Source organism: Chelonia mydas, chromosome 9 (genome assembly GCF_015237465.2).
Source record: "Chelonia mydas isolate rCheMyd1 chromosome 9, rCheMyd1.pri.v2, whole genome shotgun sequence".
In the NCBI taxonomy this organism is placed as follows: domain Eukaryota; kingdom Metazoa; phylum Chordata; order Testudines; family Cheloniidae; genus Chelonia; species Chelonia mydas.
Window position 1 is genome coordinate 7,807,905 of NC_057855.1, and position 19,032 is coordinate 7,826,936.

The 19,032-nt window shown below is 50.6% G+C and overlaps 1 protein-coding gene across 13 annotated transcripts; it reads right to left on the bottom strand.

Moving 5' to 3' along the window:
• Positions 1 to 375: 375 nt before the first annotated feature.
• Positions 376 to 17,130, bottom strand: LOC114021460. 13 transcript variants are annotated; one of them, XR_005226923.2, is made up of 4 exons: positions 16,990 to 17,130; positions 14,922 to 14,960; positions 3,714 to 3,792; positions 376 to 2,637 (listed from the first exon to the last, which is right to left on the bottom strand). XR_005226923.2 is itself a non-coding variant. In XM_037909677.2 (4 exons), exons 3-4 carry the CDS (start codon positions 12,724 to 12,726, stop codon positions 1,448 to 1,450), a joined length of 1,185 nt encoding a protein of 394 aa, XP_037765605.1. In that variant the 5' UTR covers positions 12,727 to 12,747; positions 14,922 to 14,960; positions 16,990 to 17,114; the 3' UTR covers positions 376 to 1,447. The 13 variants fall into 13 exon arrangements, 7 of the variants coding, with proteins under 7 accessions (XP_037765605.1, XP_043378971.1, XP_043378970.1 ...); XR_005226921.2 differs by having other exon boundaries at positions 3,710 to 3,792; XR_006284059.1 differs by lacking the exon at positions 3,714 to 3,792 and adding an exon at positions 14,587 to 14,759.
• Positions 17,131 to 19,032: the final 1,902 nt, after the last annotated feature.

Genomic DNA, 19,032 nt, shown 5'->3' on the forward strand with positions numbered 1-19,032 from the left:
AGTCAGGTGCAGTGAGAGATTCTAGTTAGGACTGATGAAATTTTTCCTCATCTGTGATGCAAACAGGCTTGCTATTTGAGAAGTGGAATGCACTATTGATTACATGGTAGTGGTCTGACACCCATGGTGCTGTAGAAAAGAAAATTATGGAAATGGAGCATCTCCCTCACCTAAGGGAAAGTATCCCTTCAACTGTGGGAGACAGGCACAACCCCACACGAACCACACTTCTGAGCATACCTGTGGAAGCAGCTCAAAATGCCAACCCTCTCTGCAACTAGACACCCCACACATGCCTTATCCCAGCCTCTGTGGTTACTTAGAAATCAAGCTTTAGCCTCTTTAAAAATCACACCAAAAATACACCCTAAAATGAATGTTTTGTTTAGATTACTTTAGTTTCCAAAACAGGATCAATTTGAACAAAACAGTGATCTCATACACCAAGGCAAGTTATGTCTGCTACTAGAGAAATAAATTTGCATTAAAAAAAGTTGGGATCTCTCCTGGTTGTGGTGGTACTTGCATCACCCTTGAAAAGTTAACTGATGGTGTTTTCTTCTTAAGTTTGCAGGAAGAGTAGCTCTGAGATGTAAGCTCCTTCCCTCACATTCGCATGGGGGCAAGACTGATGCTAAAGCCAAACAATACTTTAAATGTAAGAAATTAGCCTGTTAATCAGCAATTAAGCTCACTCTGGGAAAGAAGGGTGGGAGTGAATATAAGATGGCAGCATGGGAAAAAACAGCTTTGTGTGATGCTGCAGTGACAATAAGGCACATAAGTTTAGTTACTCCCTAAAGCAGGGATTCTCAAACTGGGAGTCAGGACCCCTTGGGGGTCACAAGCTGTCAGCCTCCAACCCAACCCCCACTTTACCTACAGCATTTATAATGGTGTTAATACATAAAGTGTTTTTAATTTATTAAATGGGGGGGGGGGGTCATACTCAGAGGCTTCCTATGTGAAAGGTCACCAGTACAAAAGTGAGAATCATACCTTACATTTTATCTTCAAGCCTGCCACTGACAGCAGCAAGGATTCCTTGGTGGACTAAAATTCAAGTTTAGTCCTGAACTTTTACTCCAGACCATTAAATGGAACCCAGCCCCCTCCACAGAGAGAGTCTAACAACCCAACTTATTTCCCCAGAGATATGGTAATCTGAACTTGTCTGCACACACATGGAAGCATCAAATGCCAAAAGTATTTGTTCTGCAGTAGGACAGAACCATTAAATCATTGATTGTCTCTCAGTAGGAGACAAAGGCAGATACTATCCTGGCCCCCATGGACCTTACAATCTAAAGAAGGAAGAGTCTAGGCTCAGCAGGCATGTTCTAGATCCCATCTGCTAGGGCAGAACCAGAGATAGTCCATTAATTTATCATGGCATCTGGTGGAGACAGAAGTCCCTGGTGGGTAGTGGCCAGATGGCCCCATTACTTTATTCTTCCTGAGCCCAGACTGAGTTGCTTCTCTTCTCCTCCAGGTGGGGAATCACAGCCTCCATGTAGAACTTCTCCAGCTTGGGCTCCGTTTTCTCCCAGAACCCTGCATCAAAATCCACTGAGGTAATGACTGTATCTTTGTTGGTGTGAACCACGAAGTCAGCCTTGTCAAAGCCAGTTGTTGCCAGTTGGCACTGCACCTGAGTGTAGTAAGGATGGTTTCTCTTCAAGGAGTAGGACTCACCATCCACTTCCAGGCAGAAGGCTTTGTCCTTACAGGCCTCTTTCACTGTCTTGTCTCTGTGCTTATAGGGACACTTGACCTCCAGCAGCTTCCCCGTATCTGCTTCTCTGACAATTCCATCTGGGCTGGCTGCGAGCCACTCCTTCTCTTGGTGAATGAAGAGGCCACACTCCTCCACCTTCACAGGCCTACCTGTCCTCTTGGACTGGAGCTCTTCATATGCCTGCACTGCCTTTTTCTCATGTTGGGTGCCCCAGGACATGGCTGGTGTCTGCACTTTGGAACCAGAGCTCACCACAGCCTGAGGTAAGACTGGGGCACCTCTGAGCTCTTGCCATTGACAAACTTGCTGTTAGCAATCCTGGGTGCGACTGAGGCCGTGATGCGGTTTTCCTGCCACTCAAACCACTTGGGATTATCCCTCTGGCCCCGGGTTTCCCTCTCCACTTTCACCACATCTTCTGTTGTCAGCAGGGAGGGAAATTTGCTTTCTTTGCCCCAGGCAGTGGTATTGGCCTGAGAGCGACTGGATTGATTCCTTTCCAGGCAGGGGTCGACACCGGCTTTAGCTGTTGTGGAGCAGGGTTTCCTTCCACTAGTCACTGAGGGGTTCTTAGCTGTCACTCTGTAGCTTATCTTGGTGTCTCCTTGATCACTGCCATGTGCTGCAGTGGCCCTTGATTGGGAAGAGCTTTGCCCAGCTCTTCTGGCAGTGGTGCTGCTGGTTGGCTTGTCTGTCTGTGCCCTGCTGGTACCTGAACTCCCAGCAGCCTGAGCACTCTTCGGTCGGCTGGCTGTGGGTGTTGTCTTGGCCTGGGTGGAGGAGGCAGAGGAACGGGGTGCAGCTGGGGTGGCTTTGGGCATAGTTGCAGCCTGACAAGGTAAGGCTGTGCTGTCAGGGTTTTTCCTGGGTCTCCCCATTGTTCAGTGTCAGGGGTCACGCTGTGTGGGCACAAGAGAAAGGTGAGTGTACATCCCTAGACCAGATTGTTTCCTGGCTCTGGCAGGAGCCTCTATGCTTGAGTCTCCAGGAGGGTTACACATCCCTTCTCTCCCCCTGTAGGCAGGACACCCTGCAGCCCTCTGCAAGAATGTGTCTATCTCCATATTAAGCTGTTATGACACCTCTGCCCCATGCTGTCCCTATGCAAGCCCCTTTGCCAGGCTGTGGTGTCTGCCAGGCAAGCCAGGATGTAAGGAGCATGCAAGTGCATCAATGCCCTCTCTTTATCGCTCTTTAAGGCTGTGTGATGTCTGACCTCCTTGCAGCAAGCTGGTTCTTGGGGCCTGCAACTCTACAGTATGCATGGTTCTGGCCCAATGAAGCCAGCCCAGAACTGAACTGGAGCTTGAGCCAGAGAGGGTTCAGGGAAGAAGTAGGTATCAGCTAGAGCTGTCCCATGGGAGCTGGAGCTGTGATGGATTCGGGGGGAGAGGGGGGACATAATGCAACAGCTAAATGTGCAAGTTTAGGGAGATGTCTGAGTCATTGTGAATCCCATTGTTTTGTGAACACCTTTTGTTATTGAAAACTTCATATCACTACAGCTCATTAGAACACCCATTTTGTAGCACAGCCTTGACAGTTAGTTGACAAACTGAGAAGGTGAGAGTAATCAAGGAACATCAACACTCAATGACGCTTTCCTACTGGAACAATGGATTTTCTATTGGTACGGCCATTGACTGAATGGGTCTCTATACAATCTGAGGGGGCAGGAAGCTCAAATCTAGACCTCTTCCTATCTTGCAGCACTGTTTTATAATTGGTGCTTCTTTAAGCAAGGTGGCCAGCCCTTTCCACTACCAGCAGCAACAGGAACAGGCCAGAAGGCAGTGAAAAGTGCACAAGGACTCAGACCAAACCCAGGACTTGCAGACCAGCAGGAACTGCATTCATGCGCTTGTTGTCCACAGGTCTGTTACTCTTAACAAGTACAAGATTTTTGTAAGAACTCTTTAAAATCTCAAAGCCCAATAACATAGTAATATTTCCTTCAATTTTCAAACTTACCAACCTTCACCTTTAGGTGCAACCCTAACCACAGCAGTGGCAACCTGCGGGGCAAAGGCCTCCACAGAGATTCTCTGTCCAATCTGGAAGAAATACAAAAGAGAAACAGTAGGAATTAAGATCAAGAAAGTATATCTCCATGATGCAGAGGGACAAACTGAGGCAGAGTGTGAAGTGACTTGGCCAAGGCCGTTTGAGAGCAGGTGTCTGTGCCAGGAATGGAACTGATTTCTTGTTTCCTAGTCCAGAGGTACTTTTACCTGTCCAAGCTGCTTCTAACCACACTGTACTGATTATTAAACAAAGACACTTGAGAGTAAATTAGAGGCTCCTGGAGTGAAGACTACCTCTATGCTGGCCTATGAAGGGTCATGCCCAGCTACAGTGCTGGGTAAATAGACACAGAGGGGATTAGTGCTTCTCAGAGCCCCAAAGTAACAAACCAAGCCATAGCAAATACTCAATTGCTTCCTGGGAGAACCAGGTCTCTGCATCTGCCCCACTATGAAAGGGGCACTTACTACATCACTTCTCAGAAATCAAGCCTCTGAAATTATGGATGCCCTGGGATTTCACTTCCCTTTCTGGTAGTAAGAGTTAAGAGCAACAGCAGAGTCCCCTTTAGCAAACACGCCTCTGCCTGCCTCTCCTCCATACAAGGGAACTTTCGATTTGGAAGGGTTGATAGTCAATTTCACTAGTTCTCAGGGAGAAGTGTTAGCATGAACTATTGACCTGGCAATAATGAACATTGTTATTAAAGAACTGAAAGGCTGTAACCACTATATTTACAATTAAAGTGTACCTGATCCCCCAAGTAACTCCAGGCATTCTCCTGTCCTCCACCCCCATGTAAGGACCTTTACTCTCATATCCTGGTTTTCTTCCCAGTTTAGTGGCTCAACTGGGGCTTTTGGATGCCAGTGTCAATTTTGCAAACAGGCCCATCTGTTTATTTCATGATAATCTTTAGAATGGTGAAGTTTTCTTGGGATCACATGTGACACCCACTCTTTGCCACCCTAAAATTAGCTTCTCCCTCCAGGTTTCTCACTGGTGCCAGCCTGTCTTCCCAACTGCAGTGCCAGGATTAGGACACAACAAAATGGTCAAATGCCAGTGACTCAAGTAGTCCCTTCTGCCAACAAGTCCAGGCATATTTGTCAGAATGGCTTGGCCTGCTCTAGTCTGCGTCCATGTGAGAGACGGTCAGGGGAAGGGGGTTTATGCCTCACTCCGCAGCTGCAAATCACAAAGCATCCGAAAGTGAATTTTTCAGGATTACACGCCGCCACCCCCACCGCTTCTTCAAAACAAGCCTGTCTCCAGCATACCCCCCCCCAAGCAGGGAACGGAGCCCGTCTCAACCCAGTCCCGCGCAGGCAGCGGAGACAAGCGCCCACCCCGCACTGCGGGAGACCAAATCCACCCCCCGGGGGCGCACTTCCCCCCCGCCGCCAGCGACCGGCGCCAGCGTCCGTCCACACGGCTGAAAGGGACCCGCGGCGGAGTCACTCCCGCTCCGGCGCTGAAAAGAGCCGTGCAGACGGAACCCGCCCCCCTGCGCCGGGTTCGGAGCCCAGGCTCGGGCCCGGACAGCCCCACGGCTCCGGAGCCGTTCTGCGAGGCGGGCCGAGCGCGGCCGCAGCACACGCCAGGGAGCGCCCCGGCCCCGCGCCCAGCGCCTCTGCCGCGGGGGCTTAGGGCGGCAGCTCGCCCAGGGTGCCGCAGCCGGGCCGGGCCCCCGCCCCCACCTGAGGCGAAAGCGGGCCGCTCGCACACGAAGCGACGGGCTGGCCGGACCAGCGCAGCTCCGAACGGCGCGCGCCCCTCAGCGCAGCTAACGACAGCCCCAGCCGCGCGCCCGCCGGCGAGGCTCGTAAAGTAGCCCCGCGCAGCCAATCGGCGACGGTCGCCGCCTTTCCTTTTCTTTTTTTTTTAAACACAAAAGAATGAGCGGGATGGCCCGACCAATCAGGGGCCTCCGCTCACTTTCTTAAAACGTCCTCGCAGGCCATTGGCTGCGAGGTAGAAGCGGGGGTGGGGTTCGGCAGTCACGCTAGGCGCGGGCGGGGCAGGGTGGAAGCACAACAAAACAGCCCGGAGGAAAAGCGGCCCATTGGTTTACAGGAAAAAACCCGGTGGCGTAACCGCTCGCGTCACGTGACCACTCCGCTCCTCCCCCCCCCCCCGGTCCCCACTCAGGGGCGCGCAACCCACCGCCTGGGAGCGGGAAAGGGGCGCGCTGTCAGTGTGCGTGGGGGGGAGGGGTTAGGTCTAGGCAGCAGGGTAGGTGCGGGGGCACTGAGCGGGGCAGTGGGGTTACTGTTCAGTAGCGGGGTGAGCGCTCTCCCTCAAGCCACTAACTCAGCTGGGAGCGAGGTTTGGGGGGTGGGATGCGCTGTCCAACCTTCCCCTATCCCCAGTGGTTGGCTCCTCTCACCCTTTGCGTGAGTTTAGTGCTGGTGAAAGGTGTCAGGGAGGTTAGTCCCAGAGGCTATGGGCCTCTTTCAATGTAGCAGATACAGCCCAGATCAGAGGGCAAGCTTCTCCCTCTGCACACCATGCCCTGGAGTAACACCCTCTAAGGGGGTGGAAAGGAAGTTGTCCTCTCTGCTGTTATGGCCAATCAATGTCAAATGTTGTGATTTGCCCTAGGACCTGAATTGAGCACTCCCTCCTGTAAACTCGCTTCACCTGGACTAAGCAAAGAGTAGCCCCTATCTGATCTGACAGCACTCAGTAGCTCCAGAGGTGGTGAGCAGTGTGAAGTTACTGTAAATAATTTGTAAAAGACATTTAGAAAAGTATAAAACAGTTCTTGTTAAACTGTAAAATGGAGTCCTCTCTGCTCTGGAACTTCCAGCTGCACTGAAGTCTCTTGCAGGGAGACCAAAACAGTTAGTTAGCAGGGGTAGTTCAGAAAATTCATGGGAGGGGGAAGAGGGAAAGTCCACAGGCAGCAGAGAATAAGTAAAACCACCCTGGGCAAAAGCAGATCAATCTCAACCCCTTGAAATGGCTCTCGGGTATTCCCCTTCTGCTGCTGGGCTGCCTGCCAGGAAGCATTCTTCATAAAAATTTGGTGGATGATGGGAACCAAGTCCTGAGAGAGCAGGAAACAGGTGAGGCTTCTATTTCTGAACTGTCCTCTCCCCTGAATAATTCTCAGGTTTTGGCAATCTGGACTCCTCAGTCAAATTTGGGGACTGTTAGTGCCTCATACAGACTGGGGGGTCTTGTGCCTTGAACCTCATCTGCTATGCAAATTGCTGCCCCTTGAATGGGATATGCTGACTATGGAGTTTCTAGACAGGGTATTTGGTCTTCTGTCTTCCTCTCTCTTCTTCAGGGGGAGGTAGGATGACCAGATGTCCCGATTTTATAGGGACAGTCCTGATATTTGGGGCTTTTTCTTATATAGGCACCTATTACCCCGCACCCCCGTTTCTGATTTTTCACACTTATCTGGTCACCCTAGGGGGAGGACACAACTGAGCTGGTTGGTCTCTTGGGAGCTCCACATGCACTAAGAATCAGATCCTATTTTCTAATTCTTCTTTACTCTCCTCCTCCCCCACAGAACAAGACCCATGTACCTTTTGCACATTCTGTGCTGCATTTCAAAGACTCCACTCCTCTTGTGTTGGAAGCCCTTGGTTTAGTCATATGATTGCAGGTGTACTGATGCTTGTGCATAGGGGATTTATGCTGATACTGAGTTGGACCTGTTTTTTGGGGTCATCAGGGGCATGGAGGGGTAGGGGACATGAAAGGAACCTAAGATCACAATTCCACCCTTATTTTTCTAAAGGGGTTTTTTCATATTTGTGCATTTGGCTCCCATGTGACCACTTATTGGGGGGAGGGGCATATGGGGGATCTTCCCCTCACTCAGCAATCCCCCGCATTGGGAGGGTTAACTCCCTGTACCCATCTCCTGCAGTGGGAAACCTAGGCCTGTGAAATACTTTACACTTTTATAGTTTGTAGTCACGTTTTTATTGAAATTATGTAAAATAGCAAATTCTGGTCCTTGCCCTGTGGAGTGTGGCTGGAGTAATATGTATATAATATAGTACTTTTGCAATAATCGTTGTGGCCTTATCTTGGTTTCATAGCCTCGCCTCTAATCCCACTTGGGGGTGAGTGTCCCTGAATCTCAACTTTGACTGAGAACGCGGTGGGTGGGAATGGTCCCTTGCCATGTCTTTTCTACCATGGCTCACAGTCTTCATTGGGAGTTTGGTGGATCCTGGGGAGTTAAAAATCCAAAGCATGGAAGAAAGAGTCTGTCTACATGTGTTTGAAGAGTACAAGCCTCTTGCCCTGCGAAAGAAAGGGTTGTGGAAGTGCAAGGGTGTGTAAAAGTAGGCAGAATGAGGTGAAATTGAGCAAACAAACATAGGGTAAAGAGTAGGGAGAACACCAGGGCTCTGAGCTAGATCAGGCTCAGATGCAGTCTCCCAGTGGAAAAGGCAGGAGACAGTAAGCTGGGGTACTAAAATCTCAGACTAGAATGTATCTGCTAGGCACAGGCTAAGAGAGAGATAGGACTGATGGCATTTTCCCCCCATCTGTGATGTAAGCAGCTGAAAACAGGTCTCATCTAGGGTCTTGGGAGTGAAATTACCACTGTTTTTTTTTATTACTATTTGAGATGTGCACAGCCCTATTGATTACAAGGGTGGTGGTGGTAGCCTTGTGCTGTGAGGAACTCTGGAAATGGGGGAATTCCAACACCCACTGAAAGCACCAGTTCAACCATGGGAGAAACTGGGAGGCAGGCACAACCCCATGCTACAAGGCCCATATGTTAATACAAGCAGCTCAAACTGGGTGTCCTGTTCTTGTGTGTGTGAGCAGACACCCACTCCTGGTAATGAGCCCCTCTGCTGCAGTGCCCTAACCAGACCCCCTGGCTTAATTATAGCTCCACAACTGGTTCCCTCTACAAATCACAAGAGAATCACCCAAAGTGAATATTTTATTTAGACACTTTAGTTTCCAAAACAGGAGCAACTGAAATTAACCAAAGCAGTGATTTCAAAGACATAGGCTACTCTACATACTGCTGGGACACACATGGCAGAGTCAGCTATTGAATAAACACACTTTAATTTAAAAAAAAGTATCTGGGGAATCTCACGGTTGTGTAGTTATACTTGGTTCACATTTGAAAGGTTAATTGATGGATGCAGTGTTGTCTTCCTGCATCTGCAGACAGCCTGACATAGTAGCTCTGAGATGTAACCCCTTCCCCCAAATTCTCATGGGGTCCTGTTGGGTTCAGGGGAAGCAGATGGGCATAAGTCCACCCATGACTGAAGACCCCTCAGAGAATGGAACAGAAATAGGCCCCACAGTTGCAGAGAACCCCCTCAGCCAACATCCTCTCCCTGGTGTTATAGATGCCCACTTTCGCCATCACTAGGAAGTTGACGAAGAGGTCCCATGACTTTGTGGGGCCACAGATTGGGTGTGTAGATGAGAAGGTGGGAGAAAACGCAAAAGTGGGTCCAAGAGGAGCCAGAAAAGAGGCCGCAACCTGGTGCACACAAGCTGGGGTCTCCCTCATGCCACAAAAGGGACAGGCATCAGGGATGGGGTGAACCGCACCAGGTACACGCCTGTGCTCATGGTTCACATTCTCAAGGGGTAAGGGGTGGACTCCAAACCCTACTAACATGTTAGGGGGCTTATTCCTTCATCCACTTACCTCCCTGGTCCTTCTCGCATGAAAAGAGAGCAACAATACCCGAAGTCCAAAGGTGCAAACAATTTGATGTTTATTGGGGTGAACTTCCAGCAAGCCATGATTCCAGTTTCCTTCCTTAGTGTCCCCCTTCCCAGCTCTGACACCACAGAGCCTTACACCTGTGTCTCTATTCCCATTTCTGCCCTTAGCCAAACATGATTCCAATTTCCCCACCCCCATTCCCTGTTCCCATTTCTGCCCTTAGCTAAACATGATTCCAATTTCCCCCCCACACCCCACTCACTTCCTGATTGACTGCAGACTATATAGTAAAACTTGAGTTCTGCTTAGCTATACCTTAACCAATCATTTTCCTAAAAGAAAAGGAGTACTTGTGGCACCTTAGAGACTAACCAATAGTCTCTAAGGTGCCACAAGTACTCCTTTTCTTTTTGCGAATACAGACTAACACGGCTGTTACTCTGAAACCAGTCATTTTCCTGAAATTTAACTAACCAATCCTAACATATTGTAACATGATTATGTAACCACTTATATCCCACCACCTTAATTAGTTTACACCCAGCAAAATTAATTATACAGCCGACAGAAACAATCACAGAACCAGACAGAGTTTATACAGACAAACAATAGCAAAGTGGGAACTATAATGACAAAACAATACAGAAGTGAGGATTTCACATCCCAGCTATTGATAAGTGAGTTCTTGCCAGACAGGATGCTATCAAACTAAGTTTCCTTTTACATTTTCTAGGCACTTCCCTTTCTCTGGAGGTGATAGGCACTATCAGGACAGGATTGTATTCCTAACAGCCCAATAGCACCTTATTTCAATGTGACTAGTTTGGAATGTGAGGATGTGACTGTTCGCTTCCCAGCTTATGGCTGCCTCTGCTGCTTAGCCAAAGATCTTAGCCTAAGCACAGGGCCTCAGACTGTCACAGTAAGGGAAGAACCTTACACCGGCAGACAGTGATTTTGATTCTCTCTTTTATACCCCTAACTAGCCAAGTGATAAGAATACACCTGAATTCTTAGAGTATAGGCCTTTACAGACAGGCCTGAATATCTATATCCTAACATAACACTTTAAATGTAAGCAGTTAACTGCTGATCATTTTGACAGACTGTGGGAAAGAGGTTGTGAGGGAAGATGGCAAGAGAAGAAACAGCAGTCCATCTAAAGCAGAACACATTATCCCTTTGTCTGATGCTGAATTGACAATGCGGCCCATAATTACAAGTTCAGTTACCCCTTAAAGTCCATACCTTTTGTTTGATCTTTGGCAAACCTGCCATCGACAGCAGCAAGGATTCCTTGGTAGACTAAAATTCAAGTTTAGTCTTGAACTTACACCCCAGACCATTAAATGGAATCCAGCCCCCTCCCCAGACAACCTTGAACTATGCAGTTTTGTTGTAACCGTGTTGGTCCCAGGATATGAGAGACAAGATTGGTGAGATTATCTCACCCATCTTCTTCTCTAAAACCTGAACTAGACCATTTCACAGACAGACCAACTTATTTCCCTAGAGATGGGATACTTTGCAGCAGCTGCCAGGCACTGGAATAAGAAGTTTAAAAGAGGGCAGCTGTTGAGAGAACAGTGAATTTGTCTACACAGACAGGGAATCAGTTCAGTCCCAGAGCACTAAATGCCAAGGGCTGAGACAGAACCAGAAAATCATTCCCTGTGTCTCCACTCCTGTATGAGACAAAGAGAGATGCAATCCTTGCCCCGTGGAGCTTACAATCTTAATAGGAAGGAAGAGTCCAGTCTCAAGCAATGTCTATATTACAGCCACTACAGCAGCACTGCAGAAGTGCTGCAGCTGTACTGAAGATAGTTCCTACACTGAGCAGTAACTAGCTCATTAAAAGACCTAGCCATGTCTACACTGGAGGTTAGGTAGACCTAACTAAACCATTTAGGGAACAAATGTAGCTAGTTAGATCTAATTTTTAAATGTAGACCAGGACTCCGCAGGCATCAGGTTCTAGATCCCATAGTTCTGCTGTGGCAGAACCAGAGAGAGTCCATTAAACTACTATCATGGCATCTGGTGAAGACAGAAGTCCCTGGTGGGGTAGTGGCCAGATGTCCCCATTACTTTATTCTTCCCTAGCCCAAACTGAATTGCTTCTCTTCTCCTCCAGGTGGGGAATCACAGCCTCCATGTAGAACTTCTCCAGCTTGGGCTCAGTTCTCTCCCAGAACACTGCATCAAAGTCCACTGAGGTGATGACTGTATCTTTGTTGGTGTGAACCACAAAATCAGCACTGTCAAAGCCCGTTGTTGCCAGCTGGCACTGCACCTGAGTGTAGTAGGGATGGTTTCTCTTCAAGGCGTAGGACTCACCATCCACTTCCAGGCAGAAGGCTTTGTCCTTACAGGCCTCTTTCACTGTCTTGTCTCTGTGCTTATAGGGACACTTGACCTCCAGCAGCCCCAGTAGCTTCCCTGTATCTGCTTCTCTGATAATTCCATCTGGGCTGGCTGCGAGCCACTCCTTCTCTTGGTGAATGAAGAGGCCACACTCCTCCACCTTCACGGGCCTACCTGTCCTCCTGAATTGGAGCTCCTCATATGCCTGCACTGCCTTTTTCTCGTTTTGGGTGCCCCAGGACATGGCTGGTGTCTGCACTTTAGAACCAGAGCTCACCACAGCCTTAAGGTAAGACTGGGGCACCTCTGAGCTCTTGCCATTGACAAACTTGCTGTTAGCAATCCTGGGTGCGACTGAGGCTGTGATGCGGTTTTTCCGCCACTCATACCACTTGGGATTGTCCCTCTGGCCCCGGGTTTCCCTCTCCACTTTCACCACATCTTCTGTTGTCAGCAGGGAGGGAAATTTGCTTTCTTTGCCCCAGCCAGCGGTATTGGCCCGAGAGCGACTGGATTGATTCCTTTCCAGGCAGGGGTCGACACCGGCAGGTGCTTTAGCTGTTGTGGAGCAGGGTTTCCTTCCACTAGTCACTGAGGGGTTCTTAGCTGTCACTCTGTAGCTTATCTTGGTGTCTCCTTGATCACTGCCATGTGCTGCAGTGGCCCTTGATTGGGAAGAGCTTTGCCCAGCTCTTCTGGCAGTGGTGCTGCTGGTTGGCTTGTCTGTCTGTGCCCTGCTGGTACCTGAACTCCCAGCAGCCTGAGCACTCTTCGGTCGGCTGGCTGTGGGTGGTGTCTTGGCCTGGGTGGAGGAGGTAGAGGAACGAGGTGTTGCCGGGGTGGCTTTGGGCACAGTTGCAGCCTGACGAGGTGAGGCTGTGCTGTCAGGGTTTTCCCTGGGTCTCCCCATTGTTCAGTGTCAGGGATCACGCTGTGTGGGCACAAGAGAAAGGTAAGTGTACATCTCTAGACTAGGTTGGTTTCCTGGCTCTGGCTGTGGCCGCTGTGCTTGAGGCTTCAGGAGGATTACGTCCCTTCTCTCCCCATGTAGGCAGGACTCCCTGCTGCCCTCTGCAAGAATTTGTCTGTATCTCCATATTAAGCTGTTATGACACCTCTGTTCTGTCCCTATGCAAATCCCTTCCCCAGGCTGTGGTATCTGCCGGGGAGCGGTCATGCAGATACATCAATGCCCCACCCATCCCTTTATTCCTCTTCTTTAAGGCTGTGTGATGTCTGGCCTCCCTGCAGCAAGCTGGTTCTTGGGGCCTGCAACTCCACAGTATGCATGGCTCTGACCCAATGAAGCCAGCCCAGAACTGAACTGGAGCTGACCCAGAGAGGGGTCAGAGAAGAGCTGGGTATCAAGCTAGGGCTGTCTCATGAGAGCTGGAGCTGAGATGAATGGGAGGGGATGTAATGTAATAATAGCTGATGTGAAAGTTTAGGGAGATGTCTGAGTTATTATTAATTCCATTTTGCTTTGTTTGGTGAATGTAACTTTGACTAGAGTTTAGAGCAGGGGTGAGCAAACTACGGCCCGGGGGCCACATCTGGCCCTTCAGATGTTTTAATCTGGCCCTCGAGCTCCAGCTAGGGAACGGGGTCTGGGGCTTGCCCCACTCCACATTTGCTGTGGCTCTGCACAGCTCCTGGAAGCAGAGGCATGTCCCCGCTCTGGCTCCTATGTGTAGATGTAGGCAGGGGGCTCCACACATTGCCCCTGCCCCAAGTGCTGCCCCCACAGCTCCCACTGGTGGGGAACTACTATCATGGGATCTGATGAAGACAGAAGTCCCTGGTGGCCAGGAAGTGCGGCCAATGGGAGCTGCAGGGGCAGCACCTTTGGATGGGGCAGCATGCAGAGCTGCCTGGACGCGACTCTGCGTAGGAGCCAGAGAGGGGACGTGCCGCTTCTTCCGGAAGCTGCTTGAGGTAAGCACCACCCGGAGCCTGCAACCCTGACCCCCTCATGAGCCCCAACTCCCAGCCCTGATCCCCCTCCCACCCTCTGAACCCCTCAGTCCAACACAGAGCACCCTCCTGCACCCCCAACTCCTCAGCCTGAGCCCCACCCCATAGCCTGCACCCCCAGCTGGAGCCCCCACCCTCCCCACACACTCCAACCCACTGTCCCAAAACGGAGCCCCCTCCTGCACCCTGAACTCTGGCCGCATCCCAGAGCCCGCACCCCCAGCTGGAGCCCTCACCCCCTCCTGCACCCCGAAGCCCAATTTCGTGAGCATTCATGGCCCACCATACAATTTCCACACCCAGATGTGGCCCTTGGGCCAAAAAGTTTGCCCACCCCTGGTTTAGAGCATCCATTTTGTAGCACAGCCTTGACATCTAGTGGACAGACTGTATCTGAAAAGCTGAGAGAGCAATTGAGGGCCATCAGCATTGACTGTTTTATATGGGGTGCTTCTCTAAGCAAGGGAGGCCATTCTATTGCCAGGCCTAAGGAATATGACCCAACCCAGGAGTCAGAGGTGGTAAGATCAGACAAATGGGTATTGTGTTCAGGAGTTTGATTTCCACACATCTGTAACTCTCTTGTGCTTTTACAGAGTAAAGTATTTGTGCTTAAGAAATTCCTTTGCTAAGCCTGTTTTCATTGCTTTAGTGCCACATTGACCCTGAAGGGTTTAACTAGAAAACCAGAGCTCCCAGAGCCCATGAACTCTGGGGAAAATGTGACGAAACAACTGGGTGGGTTGTGCCACTGTTTTCAGGATGTTAAGAAAGGTCTCAGAAATGGGATCTGTACCTGGGAGTATGCCTGAAAGACCGAGAGCTGTCTCTATCCAAATTCAGAGGCTCAGAAACATGTGGGATTCAGTGGTTGAATCCAATCACAAGAGATTGGTGATCATCCAGAGAGTGGGTCTGGGCCAGATTCTAACAGCTGATTCTTTCCATCTTGAAAGTGCTGCCCAAATACTAAAAAGAGAAACGCCAACTGCTTGGTCCCACACTCAAGATATTTGTAAAAACTCTTTAAAACTCTTTAAAATCCCAAAAGTAACATTTCCCTAAATTTTTAAACCAACCAATCTTTACCCGTAGTGTGTGCAACTCTAACACAGCAACAGAAGTGCTAACCTGCAGGGCCAGGGCCTCCACGGAGATTCACTGTCCAATCTGCAAGAAATGCAAAAGAGAAACAGCAGGAATTAGGGTCAAGTAAGCTCCTTTTACTAGTCCAAGCTGCCACTGATCACATCTTTCAACCTGCTTAAAGGAAGTGTGCACTGGATTGTTCATTAAGTAAAGAAGCTCCAGAGAATATATTATTAGAGGCTCCTGGGGTAGAGACTCCCTCTCTGCTGGCCTATGAAGGTTCATGCCTAGCTGCAGTGCTGTGTATGTAGAGATAAAGGGGATTAGAGTGCTTCAGAGCCCCAAAGTAACAAACAGAGTCATGGAAAATGCCCAATCTCCTCCTGTGTGTTTACGCCACCATGAAAGGCCCACTTGCTACACGATTCTTTTCAGAAATCAAAGCACTGAAATGATGAGTGCTCTGGGATTTCACTTCTCTTTTTGGCAGGAAAAGTTATTAAAAGCCAACAGCAGAATCCCATTCAGCAAACATGCCCCAGTTTGCCTCTCTTCGATTCTGGGGAACCTTAGATTTGGAAGGACTGATAGTCAATTTCACCAGTTCTGGGGCTGAGGGTTAGCTTAAGGGGTGGCATGAACGCTCTTGACATGGTAATTATGAACTTTTAAAAGACTGTAATTAAAGAACTGAAAAATTGTAACCACTATTTTGACTTTTGACATGCCCCTGAGTAACCCTCAAGCCATTATCCTGTCCTCTGCCCTGATTTTAAAACCTTATATCCTGGCTCTCCAGTTTAGTGGCTCGGTTGGGCTTTGGGGCAGTGTCATTTTGCAAACAGGCCCGGCTGTTTATTTCATGATAATCTTCAGAATGGTGAAATTTTCTTGGGATCAAATGGTGACACCATGCTTTTTTATAGCTATAAAACTGGCTTCCCCCTCCATGTTTCTCTCACTGGTCCCACCCTGTCTTTCCAGCTGCAGTGCCAGGATTATGACAAGACAAAATGTTCAGATTCCAGTGACTCAAATAGTCCCTTCTGCTAACAAGTCCGGGCATATCTGTCAGGATGACTTGAACTGCTGTAGTCTGCATCCATGTGTGTGGTTCTCAGGGCAAGGTGGTTTATTTATTCCTCACTCTGCAGTTGTAATTCACAGAGCATCCAAATATGAATTTTTCATGATTACACTCTACCATCCCCACCCCCATAGGCTCTTCAAAACAAGCCTATTAGCTTAAAAGTGAAACTTGTTCCCTGGTTGAAATACAGCCCCCAAGTAGGCTTATTCCTAATGCAGTACATGTTAACTGAGCAAACCTCTGCCAACCATCTGTGGGTTTCTGTAAAACACCCTCTGCCCCTGAAGGATAGAGGGGTTGTAGTGATAAGTTAGATTTCATTTCGAGCACCGTCCTGGTCTGTGAATTATAATTCATAAAGTGCTAGAGCCAAGGAGGGGCCATGGACAGCTCAAGGGAGTGGAGCCTTTGGCCTGTAGGTCATCACCGATCTCAGACCCACAGGCATCTACAGCGTACCCCCAGCATACCCCCCCCCCGAGGGGATTCAGCCCCTACCCTACCCCGCCCCCCGGCGGGGAACCCAGCCCCTACGACACCCTGCCCCCCAACATTCCCCCTGGTGGGAAACCCAGCCCCTACCCCAGCCCGCCCCCCGGCAAGGAACCCAGCCCCTACCCCACCCCGCTCCCCAACATTCCCCCTGATGGGAAACCCAGCCCCTACCCCATCCTGCCCCCCGGCAAGGAACCCAGCCCCCACTCCGCCCCCCCCCGGCAAGGAACCCAGCCCCTACCCCGCCCCCCAACATTCCCCCTGGCGGGAAACCCAGCCCCTACCCCACTCCGCCCCCCCCCCCCCCCCGGCAAGGAACCCAGCCCCTACGCCACCCCGCCACGCAACATTCCCCCTGGGGGGAAACCCAGCCCGCCCCCCCCCGGCAGGGAAACCCAGCCCCTACCCCGCCCCCCAACATTCCCCCTGGCGGGAAACCCAGCCCCCGGCAAGGGGATTCAGCCCCCGCCCCGCCAGGAAACCCGGAACGTAGCCCCCCGGGCCTGCACCGCCACACTTCCTCACCCAACACCCGGGCGGCGTCGTCAGTTTCTCTTGAGAACTTGTTTGCTCCGCCCCGGCTCCTTCCCCGCTCCAGGGGCGGGTGATGGGAGGAGCTGGGGGAGGGGCGGGAAAGCCGCCGCCTTAGAGCTGGGAGTTCGGCGGGGGGGGCGTGGCGCGGCGACGGGGGGTGGGGAGAGGGAGGGGCCATGGCGTGGGGGGATTGGCAGAGGAAAGAGCTGTGGCCCGTGGAGGGAAGGGGGAGGGGCAGTTGGGAGAGGGAAGGGCTGTGGCAGGAGGATGGGGGGGCTGTTGGCAGTGGGAGGAGCTGTGGCACAAGGGGGGTGGGGGAGTTGGGAGAGGGAGGGGCCGTGAGACAGGGATGGAGGGGGTTGGGAGAAGGCGGGAGGGAGCATATCACAGGGAAGGGACAGTTGGGAGAGGGAAGGGCTGTGGCAGGAGGATGGGGGGGCTGTTGGCAGTGGGAGGAGCTGTGGCACAAGGGGGGTGGGGGAGTTGGGAGAGGGAGGGGCCGTGAGACAGGGATGGGGGGGGTTGGGAGAAGGCGGGAGGGAGCGTGTCACAGGGAAGGGGCAGTTGGGAGAGGGAAGGGCTGTGGCAGGAGGATGGGGGGGGCAGTTGGCAGTGGGAGGAGCTGTGGCACAAAGGGGGTGGGGGAGTTGGGAGAGGGAGGGGCCGTGGCACAGGAACAGGGTGGGGGGGTTGGGAGAAGGAGAGAGGGAGGAGCATGTCACAGGGAAGGGCAGTTGAGAAGACTGTGGCACAGGGGGGAACCCTGGTGGCCCGGGGAGGGGCAGCTGTTAGAGGGAAGGGATCTGGTACCACACGGGGATGGGAGGTGGGGGGATAGCCAGGATATCAAGTCTGGGATGAAATCTCTCCAAAGCAGATGGGCCCCACATTGCATAAATATCCAGGGGGAGTAGAGTGATGGTGCTGAGACTGGAGCAAAGGGAGCTGGACAATGTGATGGGGGAGCTGATGGGGAGAGAGACTGATGGAGTGACAGGAGACAAATTCCTCACTTTCTTGAGGCCCAGCCCTGTGCTGCAGATCACTCACAGCACCATAAGGTCAGCAATTCCTGGTAATACAGTAGTGCTTGAAGGGAAGGGTGCTTGTGAAGAGGAGTTCCTTGTCTCTGCTGGAGCTCATCCCTACCTATGGTTAATGCTAAGTAATTACCAGCTGCAGTTGAACAGCAAGGGATGAAACAACAGCAACTTCATTTCTGAAGTTGAACAGCAAGGGATGAAACTGAAAACGTTTACAGGGTGCTAGATCCTTTTCAATGGGCATAGCTGGATTTTCCCACTAGAGGGAGTCATTCATTCAAATATACAGAGAACAGCACAGCGCTTGGCAAAATAGGCAGATATAAGGCCCTTTAAGGCTAGCCGTGACATGTGTTTTACAGAGACAGGTGACTGGGCCATGTTGAATGTACAGCTGCAGCACAAAGAGGCTCATCTCTTAAATGAGCCTGCTGCTCGTAGTCACTGGCAAGCAGAAGGAAGAGTGAAATCCTGTCTGTTTGTGGAAGTCTTGCCACCAATGAGAAATCAGACTTGTCTCCTTGCTCACCAAAACTGAAAATGTTTATGCTTCAACTTTTATGTGGACAAAGTGAATTTTATGAGTGTGAGGACCTTTTACCTGGGGGAAATTCCAGGAATATTCTTTGTTTCCTTGGGGGGTTGGGGGTTAGAGTGTGTCAAATTTTGTTGCATAAAACTAGGCTTGAAAAAGTGAAATTTCACTCTGGATCAAATGTATTGACAATGTCACATTTGCATAGCTCTGCTCTCAAAGTCAACAGTAGAAAATCCATCATTTCAAAACATTCCAACCCCCCCACTCCCCCTCCTTTTTTTTTTTTTTTTTTTGGAGGCTGTTTGTATCCCTGCAGGGGTGGTGTTAAAGTTGACCAGTAAGATGAAGGATGCTCTGTATCTCAGAGTACGGCTAGGGAAAGCCTGTTTTATAGACACCAGCTGTTGCAGGATCACTTTGCTGTGCTCCACTCCTCTGGATTCCTGGCTACAG